At 34.8% G+C, this 21,184-nt stretch overlaps 1 protein-coding gene and 1 long non-coding RNA gene across 8 annotated transcripts in view; one reads left to right on the plus strand and one right to left on the minus strand.

Moving 5' to 3' along the window:
- Positions 1-21,184, plus strand: part of LOC106174593 (dynein axonemal heavy chain 3) — an 82,953-nt gene that overhangs the window by 20,512 nt on the left and 41,257 nt on the right. For all 6 annotated transcript variants that reach the window (XM_087015044.1, XM_087015047.1, XM_087015046.1 and 3 more), the window contains exons 6-19: positions 8,188-8,373; positions 9,577-9,763; positions 10,054-10,189; positions 10,354-10,458; positions 10,639-10,769; positions 11,004-11,199; positions 11,689-11,895; positions 12,211-12,335; positions 12,515-12,643; positions 18,914-19,118; positions 19,388-19,591; positions 19,978-20,108; positions 20,465-20,660; positions 20,969-21,163. In XM_087015044.1, coding sequence (XP_086871170.1) covers positions 8,188-8,373; positions 9,577-9,763; positions 10,054-10,189; positions 10,354-10,458; positions 10,639-10,769; positions 11,004-11,199; positions 11,689-11,895; positions 12,211-12,335; positions 12,515-12,643; positions 18,914-19,118; positions 19,388-19,591; positions 19,978-20,108; positions 20,465-20,660; positions 20,969-21,163 — 2,333 coding nt within the window. The remainder of the gene's footprint in view (positions 1-8,187; positions 8,374-9,576; positions 9,764-10,053; positions 10,190-10,353; positions 10,459-10,638; positions 10,770-11,003; positions 11,200-11,688; positions 11,896-12,210; positions 12,336-12,514; positions 12,644-18,913; positions 19,119-19,387; positions 19,592-19,977; positions 20,109-20,464; positions 20,661-20,968; positions 21,164-21,184) is intronic.
- On the minus strand, positions 13,893-15,884 carry LOC147761101 (uncharacterized). 2 transcript variants are annotated; one of them, XR_015334983.1, is made up of 4 exons: positions 15,489-15,884; positions 15,153-15,246; positions 14,569-14,723; positions 13,893-14,366 (listed from the first exon to the last, which is right to left on the minus strand). It is a non-coding gene; the product is annotated as an uncharacterized LOC147761101 (long non-coding RNA). The 2 variants fall into 2 exon arrangements; XR_015334982.1 differs by having other exon boundaries at positions 13,893-14,385.

The raw sequence follows: 21,184 nt of genomic DNA on the forward strand, positions 1-21,184 counted from the left end.
TCTAATTGAATACCTGTGGATATTGACAAGGGCAGTTAGGCTAATGGCTGTGTCACAGAAAAGGGGAATTGTGTAAGTGAAGTACTCTGCGTGCAGTTACGAAATGGAAAAAAGTATTGAAAAGATAAAAGATACGTGTTGGAGACAATGTGTAGCATATGCCCTGGCCAGGTAGAAGAAACTGAGTAATGCACGAAGCACATTCAGCTTTTTCCTGAATTTAGAAAAAGTAATGGGGAAAAAAACTGGAAAATTTAATATGTAATTTTTCTTCAGGCAGTAACCCAGACTTATCACCTCAAGTGAGAAGAATGCACCTTTGTTTTCTTACCACAGCAGTTTTCTAAAAATTGTAAAATTAAATCTGTCATGTAAAGCACCCATGCTGGGAGTGTTTACAAGCCCACAAATTAAGCCAGTACGAGCAGCAAATGCACGTACAAGTACAGACTTCTTACAGGTTCATATTGTGGTTTTCCCCACAGCATCCTGAATATCCCTATTGTGATTGGAAAAATTGGCACTCTACCCTGTCGTTAATCACATTATTTGTCACCAAGGATGGTACTCATCTGTTTATGTCCCATTATTCTCCATATTTTCTGGTCACCTGGGTGTTGAGTTTCCTTCCTCAATGTGTTCTCTTTGGTGTCTCTCATTCTCCACTTCTAGTATGACATGGTCTGGTGGATGTAATCATTTTACAATGATCCAGAAACAGGACGACTGGTGACATTTTTTACAATTGGTGACATTTTTACCTTATTGGAAGAAACAGGACGACTGGTGACATTTTTACAATTAGTGACATTTTTACGTTACTGAAAATGATCAATGGCATTGCGGTGTTGGGCTGTGTCAGTGTGTTGGAAGTAAAGATCTGCTTGGAAGAAGATCTTAGCGAGTTATGAATGCAAGGGTGCTATGAAAAGTATGATGATAGCAACACAGTCATTATCGCTGTTTAATTTGGAAGTTTAGAAATTTTACTCAAAGGTCTTGGAAATCAATTTGGTATTTTGTTTCGAAATAATGTACATTTATACTAGCTTAAAGAATGGTTATATAATTGCACATAGGATAGTATACATTTTAGAAGATCAAATGACTTTGAATTACTAGTTTATATTTTGCAGTAAAATTTGCTTTCCTTTCCCAACCAGTAATTTTGGTTTCCGATTTCCAAACATAACATGTCTAAACTCGTGTTTATGGTTGACTTCTCAACTTGTGCTTGGGTGTTTTTATATCATTCACCAGAAACATTTCTGTAAAAAGTCTGGGTCTGTGATATCTTTCTCAGCTCAGACAAGTTTAATATGTCATAGCTGAAACTAGCATGTGCCACATTTGATGACCCACCTTTGACTTTATTGTGCCAGTTAGTGGTTTTTTGGTGCCATTGTGGAATGATGGTTATGTTCTTGGATTTGAGCCACTGTAGTCCTGCTTTCAGGCTGTAATATATGCAGCAGTTGTTTTCTTATTACAGAATAAAGGGAATATAGGCAGTTAGATGTGGCACTTTAAAATAAGTATAAAAATGACAAATTTGTCAACGTAGATTGGTTGGGATGGTAACATTTTATTTATTGTGGTGTATGGCAATTAAAAATATAAATTAGACTCTGATTTGAAAGGGGACAATTGATTTAAAAATGCTAGATGACTAAATCATTACCCATTATCAATATTAAAGACACTCTTCATTACCCTTTATAAACTCCTACTAGCAGTTAAATTGTGTAACGTTTGATAACGAGAGTACGTTTTCATTGCTTTATTGAATTTAATTGGAACCATTTAAAGTACATCAGGGCAATTTGCCTTCAGATTTAATGTCCTGGTTTCCTGCCCTTGGTTGGTGATTTTGATATGACATTGTGCTGAATTGCCTTTCATTGATGATTTAAGCAGTGCAAAGTCCTAACTGTACTTTATTGAGTACTACCAGTAATTGTGTCAGCTTGTAAATAAAAAAGGGGCGTTGCCCTGACGACCTAGCTGTAAACATTGATTACATGAACATTGTTACATTTTTTGTTGGTACGTGATGTAATGTAAAAACTGGTTACTACTAAATTTGAGATTGTAAGTTTTAAAACAATCTGAAAAAAGCAATGAATAACTAAAAAAAAAATTCACTCAGTGAATAGTACAGTATGCATGCATGTTTATAAATAAAATCTTTTTAAAAAAAATTGCCCAATAATTTAGTGTGACATCAAAATTAGTTCCTATTTAGAATTATTTCATTGCTCTTGGCCATTTTGCCAGTAGAATTTTGCCTGGATATATTTTCACACCATTAAATATATACATGTACCTGCATGGTTGCATGTTCTTGTGTAAAAGTTATAACCTTATCATAAAAAACTTTTCACATGTGGTATTATAATCTTTCGTGATATTTTAAAATGGTAGGTTGATTTTGTGAGAAATGAGTTGTCAAACCACATTGTTACGGTTTAAAGAATCATCAAGAATAGGAAAGAAATTGTTCTCTGACTGTCAGACTGAATTGTGTATGCATCATTACTTCAGCCCGTTACTTATTCATTCTTACTCTATGATTTTTAGTCAGGTGAGAATATTATAGGTAATTTTTTGAAATGCTCAGTCGTGAAAAACTTTTTTGTGAGGAGAAAATGGTTTAAAGTGCATCAGAGGCCAATTTCCTAACATAGTGGTACATGTAACAAAATAACCATTTGGTTGTTGAAGTTCACTATCAATAGAAGCAAAGATAAAGAACTTTTGAAATATAACAAAAATACAGATGTCATCATTTAAATTGTAGTCTTCAGATCATCCACCCTCCACAAAAGTATCCTATAATCTCTTTATATGCTTACCCACCCCATCATCTAAAGGCAGGAGGGAATTAAATATTAAAGTACATGTACCCCGGTACATGTTTTTACTAAAATTGCTCAATTGAAAAACTTTTTTTTGTAAAGAGAAGGAAAATGGTTATGGTACATTTAATGCCAATTTCCATGTATTTTCATTCCCACCCCCTTGACAAAAATGCCCTGTTAACTCGTTATTATATGCATGCTTACACACTTTAGTCAGGAGGGAAATGTTAAAAGTACTTTCTTAAATTCCTCCACTGAAAAACAGGAGGAGAACTGTTCAGGATACATTAAAAACCTATTTCTACATTATCCCAAGATCACCCTACTTTACAAAAGTACCCCATTAATTCATTTCAATTGAACAAGTTGGGGAGAATTGGTCATTTTATCTACGTTAAAAACCTATTTCTGTATATCCCCAGCAGGGGCGGATTTAGGCCCTCTTCTGGGTTTCCCAAAAGACAGCCAGATTTTCAAGTTTACATTGATGGTTATCTAAGTTTTTCTGTCAGAAGACAAAGTAGGATGGATCAACAAAGGTAATTTGGAAGACTTTCAGAAAATATCTCTGGATCCTCCCCTGTATCCCCTGCCTTGGCCAAAAGCACCCTCCCTTAGCAAAATATCAGGCCTTTTGCAAATTCACAGCAAATTTGCAGCAAATTTGCTGCAATATGGCTGCAAATTAGCAGCAAGAAAATTTTTCTTGCGAACCCCTGCTAACTCGTTGCTTCAAACTTTAAACAATATTGCTGCAAACTTTTCATTTTGCTAAGGGCTGTTATTGGTATCTCATTATTTTCTGAACACAGCAACCCCATTTCACCCTCATTGATCTGTGATCTCAACTCCTGCCAAACAGTCAACAAATCCTGACTATTGATTATTACACACTACTTTCTGATTGGACTGTTTTGACATTTCCGATAACGGCCTGATTTGATAATTACGGGCCTTGTTGACTTTTCTGCAAAAAGTTCCGATAAAGTGTGAACCCTTTCTGCATGTTTTCTGCCTGCAACGGCTGATATAATGATTACAAGGGTTTAAGTTAATTTGTTAGCATTGTGATGTGGGAGTTTAAATAATGACATGTAGAGGTAATTTTAGAGTTTTTTATCTGTGTTTCTATTTTTGGCAGACTTCAAGCAAGTGATTGATTGTGGTACCTTAATTAAGTCAATATTTCAGCAGGACAGGGACTCACATTTAAAACTGCTCTGTGTTTGTTTTTTCAAAACTTAAAATATAGAAAAAGTGATGTCCATTTTTACAGCCTGGCTGCATTGCCTTTATAGTATCCTTTTGTAAAGTAAGCTACATACCAGTTTGAGCTCAGGAAGATTAAAAAAGTAGATGTCATTATCATTATGTAGATAGGTGATAAATGCTCTAGATTACAAGTGGTATTTTATGTTACATCAACTCATGAGCTTTACAGAAGATATAACAAATCCTATGTTTACTGTTGACTTAGTGTAAGGCTGTAAGATCAAGATTTACTGCAAGGAGTTTTTTCTTACCTCCCGCTGTGAACTGAGTCGCCAGATTTAATTAAAGACAAACACATGACTTAGTACTGGTATTCCGTTTTGTACACTGACTAGCATCTCTAAACTGGTTATTCAGAAAATAATGAAGAGCAGCATTTGTCAAGTACAATTTTTGAAAATAAGATAAAAATTTAAAACATAAAAGGATTATTTTTACACAGTAAAATGTTTTTTAAAAAAATATAAAATAATGTTGCCTGATGAATTTTTTACCCCTATATAACAAAGGATTGAAATCAAGAAATCTAGAAATCAATCTACATGTTTGTATTAAAACCCTTTCTGTGCCTTTTGAAAATAACTAAAACTGCATCGCCAGGTCACTGGTTTACAATTATACAAGGCTGCTTTCATTGACAACTAAATTGTTAAAAATGGCATGACTGTATAGTTCTGATTAAAAAAATGTCAGTTACTCCCACTTGGTATGAGAATGTCTTCTTTGGCATTTCATTACAAGTAATTTATCATTGAGATAATTCCTGACCCCATCAGTGCTATCAGTTTATTTGCTGATATTCAAACATTGGGATTGCAGTGTTTTTGAAAGCAACAGCTGTATTTCTCGTTCCACGAACACTTTACGTGTTTCTAGAAAATTTATGGGAGTTTTAATAAGTTTTCTTTCTTAAGTAGCAGGGTAATGTGACATAATTTCTGAACAGCTCCTCTTTGTTGGCATTGCGTTCACTGATGCAGACAAGGCCCCATTTCATGAAAAAATATGGTTTTGGTTTTCAAGAGCACTTGTATGAAATATTGCATAGTTCTATGCCTGTGGCGACTCTCTTTTAAACTTGTGACAAATTTGCCAGAAGAAGTTTTATCATGCAAAAATGCAAGAACCTGAAAATTATATTGCAAACATTTTGCAAATTTCAGATCTGCTCTTGCAGATTTGCACAGCACATTTTTGCGCAAGCTATTGCAAACTCTTGCAAGTTCCTTGAGATGATTTGTTGCAAATTTGCTGCAAACTTCTTAATTTTTTAAAACTTTGATAAGCAACTTAGCACTGTTTGGTCTTTCTCATGTTCTTTTAAGGTTTCAATTTCATCTGGTCTCTCAATCAATTAAAGCCATTCTATGTGCAAACTTTTAATTGTGAATAAAATTAAGGTATTGAAATATTGAATATCCCCTTACAAGATATTATTGTTTTGTATCGTTTTGACTTCAGTATGTTTTCATGAAAAAACTACCCCCCCCCCCCCCCCCACCTACCCTCCCTAGTAATATTCAATTGCATGCCGGTTGTCCTATTACTTGGTGTGTGGTAACATTATAATAAGCCTCCTTTATTACATGGTTCATTTCTCTCTGAGGGCTGTCACAAGTGCACTTGCTTCCCCTTTCCTTTAATAAAGAGGTTTGACATGATTTATGATTTAGCTAAGTGGAAGTGTAAGGAGGTAGCAAGACCATGTAACTACCATATTATATGTAGTTGTTAAATTCAGTTTTCCTGCATAACTTCATGTAGAATGTCCCTATGCTGTAACATTGTGCAGTAGCTAGTTTTTAAGTAAATTACAAAGTTAATTACAAATAATCAAAGTTAGACTTATCTAAAATGCTTAACTGCAAGACATTTAGTTGTTATGGAATCAATGTTTCAACTGAACTAGATATATTAGGGTCCTTCATTAACTTACAGGGTTGTTATTGTAGTCTGGCAAAATTGAACTTGTCAATGTTCACTAAAAATAGGAAAAAAGCATGCAGCCCCAAGCAGTTCATTTTGAAAATAAGCATACAGCAGCATCATCAGCAAGTGGTTTCCATTACAGATTGAGCTTTAACATTTGGTACTCCAAAAGAAACTTCATTACTTATTCATAAAACTTGACAACTTGTTTTCTTTGAAATAACAATAGAGAGAAATCCATTAAGTATCTGAAAGGAGACGATAAGATAATATTTACCTGTAGTCTAACTACCCGTTTTTGATTATTGAATTTCTTTGCAGTTGTATAAGTTACAATATTCCATCACACTATAAATAGATGCTGATTTTCATTCACGTTCAGGCCCTCTGTTGGTTTGTTTTGTGCCCAAACTTTTTTTTTTTTTGAATAAGTATTATTTTAGATTTAATAAATAGCTTATTTCTGAAAGACATTGCAACTTTGCAATTTTTAAATAGCACTCTTGATGATTTTCTAAAAACAATATGTTAATAGTCTTCCACCCAATAAAAAAATTTTTTAAAAACTTTTTAGAATCATTTTTATAAATGTTACTAAAACAGGAAGCCCCCTTTTGTATGTTCTGTTTAAAATTCGGAGGAGCAGGCTGTTGATATTTGATATCAGATTTCCTAGCAACAGCTTGACAGGGACCTTTCCCCACTGTTTACAGACCAGCTTTCCTGTCATCTGAGGTCTTTGTTAAGAGACAGGTAACCTTAACAGCCAAAACACCTGTTTAAATAAGTGAAATATCAGCCGGCTCATGATATTTGGCAATGCTTTACCATTGACAGTTTGACAGGAAAGTGTGCACAATACTAATGTGGGACTTAAGAATGAAATAGGACAGATACACAAACGCAGTATATTTTACCTGGCTTAATAACATTTTCAGATTCTTTTCCAGTGGAAATTTATTGAATTTGACTATCTATGCATGTAGTCATTGACTTTCTCAATCACATATGCTGGGTTTTGTCAGCTTAGCCTTTTTCAACAAATAATTTATCCTTAGACATTACATAGAATTAATTAAACATGTTAAGCTTCTCTGTTTTTTGTGGCCTTTGTCACATTTTAAATAAATCAATTTTTCAATTCAAATCCATCTCTAGCCAACAGATTAAACTTTTGTCATAAATCAAGCATACAGCACAACTTTCTTTTTTGTCTGGTCGATTTACCACCTGTTCTATATCCCAGCGTAACACTACTCTCGACATAATACATAACTTGAGAGAATCAAATTGTTGCATCACATTAAAAATACATGGATACCTAATAAAGACCCTGTCCTTATATTATTGTCAACATAAGACCTTATTGTGTGTATTTTATCAAGTGGAATATACACAAGCATGTACAAACACCTGTGGGGCAGGGAGGCAAACATAACCTGTGTATCTTGTACAGAGTTAATTGGATTTTCCGATACATTGACTTCTAATTTTTTGTGATATTCATTGGGCTATGGATCTGTCTGTCTGCTTTGTCCCATAGAGACGGCTTTCTTCAAGAAGTGTTAGAGTCTTTGGTTTTTAATTGAGAACTGCAGACAGGTGGTTTTGGTCAATATGTTTGGGTTTGCTGTATGAATGTGTGGGGATGTGACATATACAAATTTATAGGTACATGTACATGTATCGAGCAGATCTTGTTAAGTTTCCTTTCATTTCTTTTTTTTTTCTTCTTCTTCTTTTTTTTTTTTTTTTCTTTTTTTCTTTTTTTTTTTTGGGGGGGGGGCATGTGCTGCATATTCAGTGTGATAGGTGAGTCCAATTTAAAAAAAAATTATTTGCCTCGGACATATAACAACACAGACAGATTATTTACACATTTGTAAAAATGTTCATGTATGTTGAGTTGTCCGATCTTCCCTTGCATGGAAGTTAGTCATTGATACTCACTTCAAAGTCTCCAGAAAATAATAATAATAATAATAATAATAACAATAATAATACCTACTCTCCCACTCCCAAAAAAAGAGTTTCAAATATTTAAAAGAGTTTATATGCGTATATAGAAGTCATGTCATACAAAAAAAGATTGGAGTGTCTGTCAAGGTAATTGTTGTATTTCAAGGTTCCCGTCTGGAGTCCAGGGCCAGTACCTTCAGTCCCAGGAGGAGCCCCTCACCCCCAAGGTCACCCAAAAGGTCAAGGACCACCAGTGCACGGTCTATCATTCTGGGAGAGGACCGAGAAAGTGTTGACAGTGGAAGACCCCCTTCAGGGCTTTCACCACCAGAGGGAGACACTATTGCAGAAGGTATTTTTTTAATGCGGATGAGAAATTAAAGCATTTGACAATTCATAAAAAATATATTTTGCATGGGCGTAACTAGGCATACGCACGGATGCACTGTGCGTACAATTTTTTGGCCAACCATGATATTAATTTATATAAATTTAGTGTATTTTTCACGGAATATAAAAGAAAATCCTCTGCTTATTAAAGTCACCTGTATGTACAAATCCTCTGTATCAATTGTATAGGAACATTTGTTCTGACCCCCCCCCCCCCCCCTCCGTCTTGCAAACTGAGGTAAACAATGCCTGTAACCTTAACAAGTCCTATCTTAATCGTCCATCTAACTGAAACTGCCTTTACCTCTTAATTGGAGGGTTCAGTGGCCCTCAACTCTTCTGTACCCTCTTTCTATGGCGATATTTATCTCAGGTAAAAATCTGCCTGAGTGTTATTTTCAAAGAGCAGCTCCCGCAACCCTGGGGGCACTAGATAAAATCTGGACACCAGGTTTCAGAAGGAGCTAGAGAAACAAAGGAAAAATTTTTCCTGCAAAGCTTCAAAGAATTTTGACACGGACTTGACCCAGCTTACCCCTCCAAACAAACAGGGTGACATGGGCAATTTTTACAAACAAATAATTAAACTTAGATGTATCAGAGCTCTGTCGTGTCGTAGGTTGTTTTTGGGAGCCATGCATCCACATGTAAGGTGAATGAAACCGTATGTTAGTTCAACTCAGAGGTGGATCCAGGATTATTCGAAGGGGGTTCCACGTATGCGAAGCTAGCCTCCTTTTAAATAAATATACCGTTCTGGGTAATAAGAATATTGAAACTTTTTTAATTGCGAGAATATTTCTGACTAATGATGATTTTATTATTAATGGAAATTAAGCTGCGATGTGTGGTACATATGCTGTAATTACGCTGTCCTTCATCTCTTGCGTTATTCTACATTTTGCTGTGAATTTTAAAAATCTGTGCGTATAATTTTTAAAGGTCTGGTTACGCCCCTGTTTTGTGGTATAATCTTGCGATATCTTATAGCTACAACTAAGTTACCCCATATAACTATAGCTGTGAGTGTATGTTCATATTCTTAGCAATCATCTGTTGACAAATAAGTCTAAGCAAATTTTTTTTTATAAAATTTGAGCATACATTGTGTTGACTGGGTGTCTAAAAACTTCTTAAACTTAAGTAAATACTATTGTTTCCACAGGTAATGAGGTCATTGAGGAAGAAGACCCATACGAGAATGATGAAATTGTCACCATCTTTGGTGAAGATGGCATCCCTCTACATGACAAGCTTAGCAAGGCCTGTCTTGAAGTTGTATTCCCACCGTATTACTATCCCACCATTGGTCTGCCCAGACCTGCATCGCCGATTGAAAAAGAGAAATCTAGGTACAATAGAAAGGCTGTTTTTACGATTCTTAGAGAAAATTTTCAAGTTTATGAGCAGCTTTTGGAAGGATCAAGCATGTGCAGAGATAGTGCTGTCTATAGTCATTTCATTTGATAGACCATTTCTTCATTTGGGACTTTTTCCTTACAAATTAATTTTCTGGAGGTACATAAAATTAAAGTATTATTTAAAAGCCTTCTTGTTACTGAGAAAGACAATTAATGAGAAATTTATCCCAATTGATACTGAAATTTCCTGTATGCTAATGAATTGTTTATAATACTTCCAGGTATTATCACTTAATAGAGAGGGCTGTGGAGCCTCACCAGGTGGCGCCACACCAGAAGGTCTGGCTGGACGGCATCTATAAACTGGTGCCCAAACCTCTCCGCGATCTCACAGAGGCCAGGAAACAGTTTCAGCAGGTTAGATATGAGTAAATTTGATGTTTTATTTCAAGCCTAACTAGAGTTTTTTTATGACACATTTTTAGTTTCCCTCATTTTAATTTCATGGTTGAAAAAAAAAATTTTTGTATGAAAGTTACAGCCAGAAACGTACTCTAACTGAAATTCATTTGTTTGTCTAGGAAATGGAAGAGGATTACAGGACAGCAGTACAAAAATGTGTTCTGGACTATATATTATTAGATATAAAAGAGCAAGAGAGACTAGGAGTTTTCCCTCCACCAAAGGTATGAATTGTTAATTTAAAAGATTACAAAATCATTGATGAATTTTGCAAAGAAAATAAATAGATATTTCATAGATTGATAGATGCATAGATACATGTAGATAGATGAATAATATAGTACTTACATGTAACTGAAAGACTTCATATGGCAAGCTCTGGAGATATTTTTTTTCTCTTCCAGCCATCCCACTCTGCTGGCAGATGGGGCTTTCCATGGAAGAGGGCCGTAAGGAAGGCGAGGAAGTTCATGACTAGGGACCTCTACGTGACACATCCTGTCATGAGCCAAATACTCTACCATTTTGAGAAAAAGTAATTAGTTAGAATGAAGTTTGGTTTGCCTTGTTATGAACAGAATTTGGCTGGAATCAGGAAATATAAGAATCTAAGCTTTACTCTTGTTAAACTCATCCCAGCTCGACTAGTTTTGTTACTTCTTCCCGTTTGAAAAGGATAATTTTTCTCAAGCTTAATTATGAAATCTCCACATCTTTAGATTATCATAACTACAGGTTGGTAAAATTATTACAACTGTTTTTCTTGCAGCTATGCAGACTTCCGCCTGATAGACCTGCCAGGACTGAAGAAGCGTATGCCTATCACCATGGAGAAACTGAAGTCCAACGTGGAGAGCACATGTAAGGCTGGTTCTAGCCTGCTAAAGAACCAGTGGATCAATGAGTGCTGTGCCATTGTGGATGACCTTAGAGATGATGTGGAGGCCTGGATGCCAGACAGTGCTGTGAGTTTTAATATTTTACTGGTATTTTTATGCTAGTTTTATTGTGTTTATGTACAGACACAGATGTATCTGTACATATAGCCATCACCTGCGTCTGTCGTCACCATCGCCGTCACCGTCGTCGCCGTGCACTTTTACCGATAACACGATAAGTGGAAACCCGTTTTTTCTTTTGGCTTGTTTTTATTTTGTTTTAGGTATGTTCAAGAATAAGGTGATTACTTGATTAAATTATTTGATTAAATCATTTGATATTGTGTGTACCCTGTATTAGTCATTTTAGTTAATTGCCATATTATTTAAGATTATTTTAGAAAAAATAACTGATTCAGAAGATACATAATTACTACTGTAGATATATAGTGTATTTACAGTACTAGTAGAAAGCCATGTATGTCTTTAGGTGTTATGGACAAAATGCATGCTTTCTACAGTGTAGTACACAAAGAATACCTACTGGTACAATTTGATATATTTTCCATACCACAGGAGCTGAGAATGGACAAAATGGACCATTTCTTCAACAGCGCTGCCTCCCTGATGTCCAACCTCTTGAGGTCAGTGGTCAAGAAGTCCATGTTTGACCTTGTTGACCTCTTGGAGCAGTATGCAGATGGAAATGCGTATGAGGGAGAATATAACATCATGGCAGGCTTTGGACTTCCACAGAAGTTTCATCCTATAACAATATTTTTGGTTTGTGTTATTCTTTAAATCCATCTTTCGCATAAATTTTATAGTATTGTAAAATAAGGGTAACCTCTTATACCCACACTGTACCGGTAGTGCAAGTCACCAAAGAAAAAGAAAAATAAATTAGTAAGGGATATGTTTTATTATAGTAATTATCTGATGAAATGAACTGTTTGCATGCATATACTGTAAAGCTCAGTTGTTCTCACAACAGAAATGAAAAATGTCCACTGAACAGTGTGACTGCCATCCATAAAACTAATTGAACATTGGCCTTGACCTTTAACCTTGACCTTGAACTCTGACCTGTCATTCCAGGAAGAGCACATGGCACAGAATACCACCAAGTTCAGACCACTGGTCAGCCAGGTCAAGACCACATTTGATGAGATTATCAATACCATGGTAGCAAGTGTTGTGGCCATTCCTAGAATAGAACACAGGTATTGATTAGGACTGTCTTTAAGTGGTGACATCTATAGGACTGCCTGGGGTGACATCTCGGGGACTGCCTGTATGATTGAAACTTTGTAATTGCGTGTGTCATGAATTAAGATTGGAGGTGCTTGAATCAAGTTTTCCAGTAATATTTGTATGGCATATACTGATATCAATCTTCCAGGTTGTTCCAGCCTGTGGAAGATCTAGAGACACACTATCTAAGTACAGTGAAGCAGGATGAAGAGATTGTCGAAGAAGCCAAGGTCAGGATCAGGAAAGTGGTGGATGCTAACTTCCATGGACCTCAGAGGTGAGTGTATATGTACAGGGGAGAAATAGGACATGCATATCACATAGATTGCACAGCTAGCAGATATGATATTAAGTGTGTGTCCATGATAGGACCAGTCAGTGGGTGGCAAGGTGGGGGTCAACAGATTTCAACCAAATTCATAATATTGTTGCATATATAGGAGATATTAAGATTGAAGGCAACAATCCCAAAAGAAATCATTGGATATAATTATAATATGATATTATATGTTTTGGCCATTTTTGGCTTGATTTTCAGCTTCGGTCAATAAAGCCACTTCATAAGCAAATATGTCAAAACTGACGACTTTTTAAAATAAATTGAAAATTTACCTATTTAAACCAGCCATTGGCCATTGAGAATATGTTACTAAATTTCAGTTTAACCCACAAACTAACAAGCCACGCCCATTTTTATGACCCCACCCCCCAAACTCACTTTTCTACCAAGCAATGTTCAAGCATTCATATCTCTCTTTTTGCAGGCTTGACAGCCATAAAATTTTATAGGGATCTTAAGCATATATTGGTTTTATCATACAAATTTCAAAAAGTGTGTTAAACACAACAGAAGATATTGAAAAAGTGCCTCAAACTTTAGCAATTTTAGCAGAAAACCAAACGGCCGGAATCAAGATATCAGTACATTTTGAGATAATACCTTCCAATAATCAAATTTAATCAAAGACTCACAGCCAGGAATTCAAACTATGCTTTGATAAGGGCAAATCTATCCAATTTTTATAAATACATAATGGCTGCCATCAAATATGTCCCATATTACAGTTACCCTAATTCCTCAAAATAATCTAGAGGCCCATTTTTGCAGGTTTTTTATTTTGAGATCTGTAATACAGGATTGCTCAAATAATATTCTTTTCAAACAGAGCCATACAACTTCTGAATAAATTTTAATTACTAGTGACAAGTTATTCAACCCCCCCCCCCCATTTAATAAGTTATTACTGTGCATATCCAATGTCATCAGCATTATGTATATACCTTATTTTCAGGGAGCAATAGAGAAAAAAATTACAAATGATTTTTGTAAAGGTAAAAGGGAATGACTGTCTCATTTTATCAGTTTTCTCAAGTGCAACACTAATTAATCCACTTGAAATGATTTATATTGCATTTTTCAACCATTCTTTTTCCTTTCAAATGATTCATAGGCTTTGTAAATACATGTGATATCTTGATATCTATATTCTTTTTCTATAAAGAAAATTAAAACAGAGTCAGCAACATACAATGACTGGAGGAGTACTTTATTTTCATATTATCAATTGGACAGTAAAAGAACAAAGCAGTTACTTTTTACAGGAGTGAAATCAAGTTATGAATCTCCAAGGTTCCAATATCACGGTCATCTTTTCCATATACTGAACACAACAGTGATGGGTAGTGTTCCACAGATTTTAATCTTATAACTGATTGATCCCGAAGTTTCTTCTTCGGGTTGAGAGATCCAGGGTCTCCTACAGTAATGATAATTCAGCAATCTTAGAATAAGTGTGGTAACTTGAAGCAACATGCCACTATAGTTTAGTGTGACTGAACTGTCAATTGTCAATATTTGTCAATTCAATGGCGCCAATCCTCCTTTCCTACAAAACTGATTGAGATTGCCAAGCCTAAGATGCACATTTGTTATGGGGGATTGACCTAAGGTGGCTCTAAGTCCAATAGAGGTTTGCCAGGATATCCACTACTGCGTCTACCTAAAGATGGCAGGACAGGCTGTCAAAAGAAAATGTATTAAACATATTTTAAAATCATGTTAATTGCTGTATAAGAACAATTACTAAATAATATTCTGATCAAACATATTGCATAAGTAAAAAAAAAAGGAAATCAGATATGCATGATTGTAGCTACCAGAATTTCATGATAGAAAAAGAAACAAATGAAAAAAATGTAAACCTTTTTTCTTCTCCGTGGAAGTGTTCTAGGCATTACGAAGTTGGTGCTCACATCTGAATCTGATGAATTTGCCTGTGCAATTTCAGGTGACTTTTCTATTATTGTCTGTAAGATTGTCTAGGTCAAGGTTCACATACAGGCCTAGGATGTAAAATCTGAAAAATAAACATTACATCAATATACATGTATGCTTTACAACAACAGAAGCTTACTGTGTTCAGAATAGAAACTATCGTAGCAGGATCAATCTATCTCAGCGGAGTATCACACTCAGGCTCAGTCGTTGTAATCAGCTGTAATTGTCTGGCACGCCCCTTGCAAAGCAACATGAACAACATAATGGACCGCAAAGTTTTCCTGATTTTACTAAAGTACCTTTAGTTACAAGTGTCCTGTGTAATATGTAAGCCTTGAAAATTGAAGCACACTGTGTTACAAAGTCACATAAAGCTAGGCAGTTAACTTCAACTTCATTGTAAACACACATAAATCTGCATAGTGAATATAAAACTAAAATATAAAAAAATGGCTCAAGTAACATCCCCTAAAATGCCAAAACTTGAAACTGAATTTGTGTTACATACCTTTGATTCTGGGTAAGAAATTTCTAATGAAGCTGTCTTCAAGCTCAGTATAGTCCTTTACTGTTTGTGTTATGATAACACATGTAACAAAGCCCTAGAATTTAATGCAAAAATATACTTCATAAGTTAGATACACAGTTAATTCTTTTCAGCATACATGTTTACCATGAAACATAAATCAAGTAAAACTCTGTGAATTGAAATATACCAGTACGTCTTTTAAATTTGCTTAATATTCTTTATATTACTGAATAATATTCAAACTTATTATTTAAACTGGTTTGAGTTTTTAGTGTATCTGATTCTAGTATATGTTTGCCACCACTGATCATTTACCTTACAACAAACATCCAGAGCTAAATCGATGAGATGGATATATTGAGGAACCCAAGCCTGACAACAGTCTAAAGTGGTTCAACCAAAAATGCAAATTCTAAGGACGACCAGCTGCTATGGTCATTTCTTGTTATATTCTGGTGCACACCAATCCTTCTGAGATGTACCCAAGCATCTCTAGTGCATGTTCTTCATAAATTTAAGAAAGTATTATGTTTTAACACTGTGAAGGCGATGTGCTTTGCTCCACAGTTGCTCCGGTGATAATCCTAGTACCCGCCATGTTGAAAATAGGTCACAGAGTTAGCATCGTTATTTTACATTTAGTTTCTACAGCATAAACAAATTTAAAAAATGTATTTAAGCTTCATAAGTTCGTCTACAAGGCAAACATAATTATTTTAAGAGCTTTTCACAAACCTATACATGGTTTTGACTTATTAATTTAGCTGAAGAAACAGTTTAGCATTTAAGTAGTATAAAAATATTCGTTTTTAGGCCCTTTTTAAAATTGTTATAGTTATTGTTTTACAAGGTTTAACACAGATTTTATTTTACAAAATTTATTTTTCAACCCTTTTCTATCAGCACATACCAAAATTATATGGATACAACCTGCAAAAAAGAAGTTGTGTGCATTTAAAGAAGGGGAGGGGGTCAAGCAGACAGAAAACATGCCTTATTAGAATCAACCTTGTGTGGTCATGACAGTGCCTTTTCAAAAAATCTGTACTGGATATTAAAGGTCTTTCCTTAACCTATCATGTGGCTTACCTAAATAATTCCTTATGATGTACATGATTTTTTAAAAGAATATTAAAAATTATAACTTTTCAAGAGCTAAAAAATGCTATATTTTGGCAAAATTGCCAATAAAAGATCTGCCCCCATATCTCTAAAACTAATGATCCAAAATAGGAAAGCCAGTGGCTCACAATATCTTTTATGTTGATGGTTTACCACACCAAAAATTATTAAAATCTGCTGACCCCCACCTTGCCACCTTCTGACCGATCTGTCTGGCTTTCTCATGGACGTGCTCTTAATAGTAACCATATTTAATATGTACAGAACTTTATATTAAATGCAGGTCCAGAAGAGTAATATAGAAGCCTAGGCACTCAACTTTTCCAAATCAAAATTGGGGATTAAACCCCATGCAGGCTCTTCATTATAAAATGTCCAGTGTATTGTCTTTCCAAAATAATTGATTTGGGGGAAGGGAAAGATTAAATGCTCATTTTTTAATATCCTTGATCTGCAAGTAATACAGTGTACATATATGTACATCAGTATTGTACATATCATAATGTGTAATCAGGCCCGTAGCCAGGGGGGGGTTCGGGGGGTTCGAAAGAACCCCCCTTTTTGCTGGAAAAGGTCCACTCTGGGTAAAATTTGACCTAGGTACATGGGGATTATATGGTAAAAGGCCCACTTTTTCAGAAAAAGAACCCCCCTTTGGAATTGCTGGCTACGGGCCTGGTAATTATATGTCATATCATATGATGTGGTTCATATTAGCATATTTGTTTCTCAAAATCTGTCACTAGTTTGGGGAAAGAAAAAGTTGGCTGTGACTTATTAGAAACAATAAAACATTTAAGTTTATTGAATGAAACATTATGCTAATTAAGATGAACCACTTTATTTTAATTATGAATATGAGGTGCACAAATTAAAAGTTTTTAGTTGTAATTATAAAGAATTAACAGGCTTTTTAATCAGCATGCACATTTGTATTTTGTGGCACTAAATAGATTAAGTTAATTTAATTTTGGTTATTTTGCACAAATAATGAAATAAGTGGTTTTGCTCTGCATGTGCAAGGCTTTGCATTGAATATATTTACTGAGTTTATTCGGTTTAAAATCTTGCCTCAATTTGCCTCACTGCAAAGGCTTTTTATATCTTGTCAATGAATTTAAAAAGTCTTACCTTGTTTTACATACAAGAGCTCACTATGGTGTCCTTTGAGACCTTTAAAATTCTTTTCTAAATGGAAAAGAAAATTGACTGTCAGAATCATGACTGTTTTCAGTCAGTTGATGAAACTTTGACAACTATAGAGTCCCTTTTGTCACTAAAAGCTTGAAAGTTTTAAAAGTAAATTTCACTTTTGATATTTTGGATAGCCTTGAACAGTCGTTTTTAGACATATATTAAGTAAAAGAATTTAAATTATCAGTTTGAGAAAAATGTCCCAAACATCGTGAGCTCTCCGTTACAATCCCGGCACACTGTGTGTTTATTCACTTGCACCGTCTTAACATTTTGCCACTTTTTATTTATTCTTTATTTACGCCACAGGTTCAGGTATGTATAAGGCTATATTAGTTCACTGCACTAGTAGTTATACTAACCATTTTTTCCAGTGAAACTTCCTAACCTTATCAATAACTTATTATATCAGCCATACCTGCTTTCTTTTTATTATAATATTTTTTTTATTAAAATATCTCATTTTCAATGGAGATAGATTTTTGGTGAAGGGTTCAATATATCTGCATGTGTTATGGGTAGATGTTACATGAATACTCTTAACCCTACGGCCTATAGATGTAAAATTTTCAGATTTCATCTCAAATACTCTTGGACAGCTGTTTCTACATTTATTCTATCATTAAAAAACAGGGCCACATAAATATCAACTTCATAGATATTTTGTTGGGCCTTTTTGGTAAATTATTATTTCAGTCTTTAACTATTTTTCTAAATCTAGAGTCAATTTTTTAGATGTCACTTCATTATCTTACAATAATTCCACTTTCTTTAACTTCTACTTTTTCTATAGAGCACCCTTTGTCAGATAAAAGGAAGACAATTACACTTTAAGTGTTTATAACCACTAATTAATTTTTTTTCTTGGTTAAGGGACTTCTCAACTTTTCATAAGAAAAGCATACAGCATTTTTTTTTCTCATTGGGCAAAGTTTAAATGGCAAAGTACTAATTTTATTATATTTGTATTTAAAGATATGCATCTATTTCCTTACCTACCATATCCTAAGTATTTTCCCAATTAGCACACAAGATGGCATCATCTTATGGGATAATTGTATATGGATACACTTCACGTGGCACTTTCAACATCAAATTCTGCAAATTCTATGCTTAATATTATAAAAGGGATATGTACAGTTTACTATCAGTAAATGGTTACAGTAAGGAACAAACAATATTTCTATCAAATTTCATTTTGACCTTCGTATCAATTCTGTTAAATACGTCATACGGTTTAACAAATCAAATCAAATATTTATAAGATTTATCAGTTGTATTGTATTATGTACAAACGCTCCTGACTACTTTACAAATTTATAAAATGAATTAGAAATGTGTACTGCAACTTACATTTTGAAACTGATTGACGTTGCATTCTCAGCCTGAATGAATTTAATTACCATTTTGCATGTTTCCCACAGCTACAAGGTGGTATACGAGCCGTACAAGTATCTGCTGTCCAAGGAGGCGGACAGACAGGTGGAGAAGTTCATCAGCAAGGAGCGAGCTCTGCGGGAGTATGTCAGGGAGATAGAGAAGTTGAAAAAGATGGCATGGGAGGTTGGCTCCTTTCCTGTCTATGTTCCCATGCACCTGTTCCTGCTGGACTGCTCAGGGATTAACCAGGTATGTTCTCTCTCTCTCTCTCTCTCTCTCTCTCTCTCTCTCTCTCTCTCTCTCTCTCTCTCTCGCTTTTGTCACATTATAAATTATTGAAATATCATACAACTTTCACAAATCTTATGGAGCAGATTTTTTGTATTCGGTATTAGCAGAAATTAATATGAACTTTCCCTTACTCAGAATTATGCAAAATATGAACAAATTTTCCAGTCACATTTGAGTTTGTAAATTCTACTTTATTTTCAAAAAATCATTCCTCCTCTTTACTTCAGTGGCTGATACAGCGCGCCCGCAACCTGGCAGACATCATGATCACCAATGTCATGAACATCAGTCGTAAGTTTAACCGTAGTATTGTCACGCAGTACGAGACCATCATGCGGAGGATTACGACGCAGGCAGAGACCACGGAGGAGCTGGTGTCTTTGATAGACTATGTGGAGAGGCTGAGAGTGGGCCAGTTACTGGAGCTAAATGTTAGTATTAAGGGAATTTTATTAGAAGAATTAAGAAATTGATGAAATATAAGGGTTTTTATTTTCATTATATCACCTAAGACCTTCCAGTCACAAGTCACAGTGGTTAAACCCTAATGACAATGATGATAATAACTAAATTGCGAGAAATTTTCTATAAAATTTTAGTCCTAACATTATCTTTATTTTTATGTGTCAAAAAGAACCTAAATGTTATACCATGTTTAAGTTTTACAAGTGATTGAGGTCAAATGTAATTTAATATAAATACAATTTTATAAAACACCATAGGCATCAACATGCATCGTCATGTACCTCTTAGATATTTTCTTGATTTGAAGTTTAAGAATATCATATCCATTATACATACTCTCTTGTTCTTGTAGGACAAACTGGAGGTGGCAGCAGAGAACCTGTTGTTTTTAATGGACTATTCGTACCTCCCCAAACAAGACTTGGTTCTCAATGATAACACTTTCTCCTGGAAGACTAGGATTCTACCAGTGGTCAAGAACAGGTCAGCTGGTCACTCAGTGGTCACTTACTGGTCACTCTGTGGTCACTTATTGCATGGTCATGTATTGGTCACTTATTGTCTTATCATTTTTAAAAAATGTATACTAAAATTTCATTTCTAAATAGCAAAATTTGATTAAATAAGAATGTTATGCACATTTAACCTTTTGGCATTGATGACCTTTTTGTGTCATTTTATTAGTCTACAATAATAATAAATATTGCAATATATTTAATTAATTCATATATAATAGCACCTAATAAAGGAATGATGACATTTTATTTGTGTAGTTGTTTAGTGATGATGCAATACACAATAATGATAATTATCAAATAAAACCCCAATTGTCCCTCTAGTGAAACCAAACTGCAGAAAGAACATGAAATTGCTACCCAGAACCTGACGAGGTGGAAGAAGAAATTTAAGACCAAGCTTGATGCCATGGCCAAGAAGGTGAAGGACTTCTCACAGAAGGACAGAATGTCTGAGGCAGAGCACTATGTCTTACAGTTGGAGGACATGCAGAAAAATCTGGAAGAATTCAACAAAGAGGTACATCTTTTATTTTTTTACTGCACATTTTATATTTTTTCTTGCAATAAAATTGCAGAACTGAAACATTCCTCTCATTGACTTAAAACTTGCGCTGGATATATAGTTATCAGTTTCTTCAGTGTGATATAACTTAATAATTTATAGATAAATTGACTTCAGTTTTATTGAGTTTCTTTTTACATCATTAGAAATATTTTTTAAGTCATTATTAAAAAAGAGTATTTGAATTATGCACTTTGTCAAATAAAATTTCTATAACATTTACTTTCAAAATAGTAACCAGACGTTTTTGTTCCATTTTACAGAAAGTTCTCATCAACAAAGAAGAGGCTCTGCTGGGTATTGGACAACAGTCTCCATATGTGGAGATCCAGGATATCCAGAGTGCCATGGAGCCGTATGAGAAATTGTGGAAGGCGGCTGTCAAGTTCTATGCTCAGAACGACAAATGGATGAATGGTCCACTACTGGAAGTGAATGCTGAGGTGGTGGAAGAAGAGGTGAGGGGAGAAACTGGAGAA

This window comes from Lingula anatina, chromosome 6 (assembly GCF_051362555.1).
Source record: "Lingula anatina isolate TDL-2025a chromosome 6, LinAna3.0, whole genome shotgun sequence".
In the NCBI taxonomy this organism is placed as follows: domain Eukaryota; kingdom Metazoa; phylum Brachiopoda; class Lingulata; order Lingulida; family Lingulidae; genus Lingula; species Lingula anatina.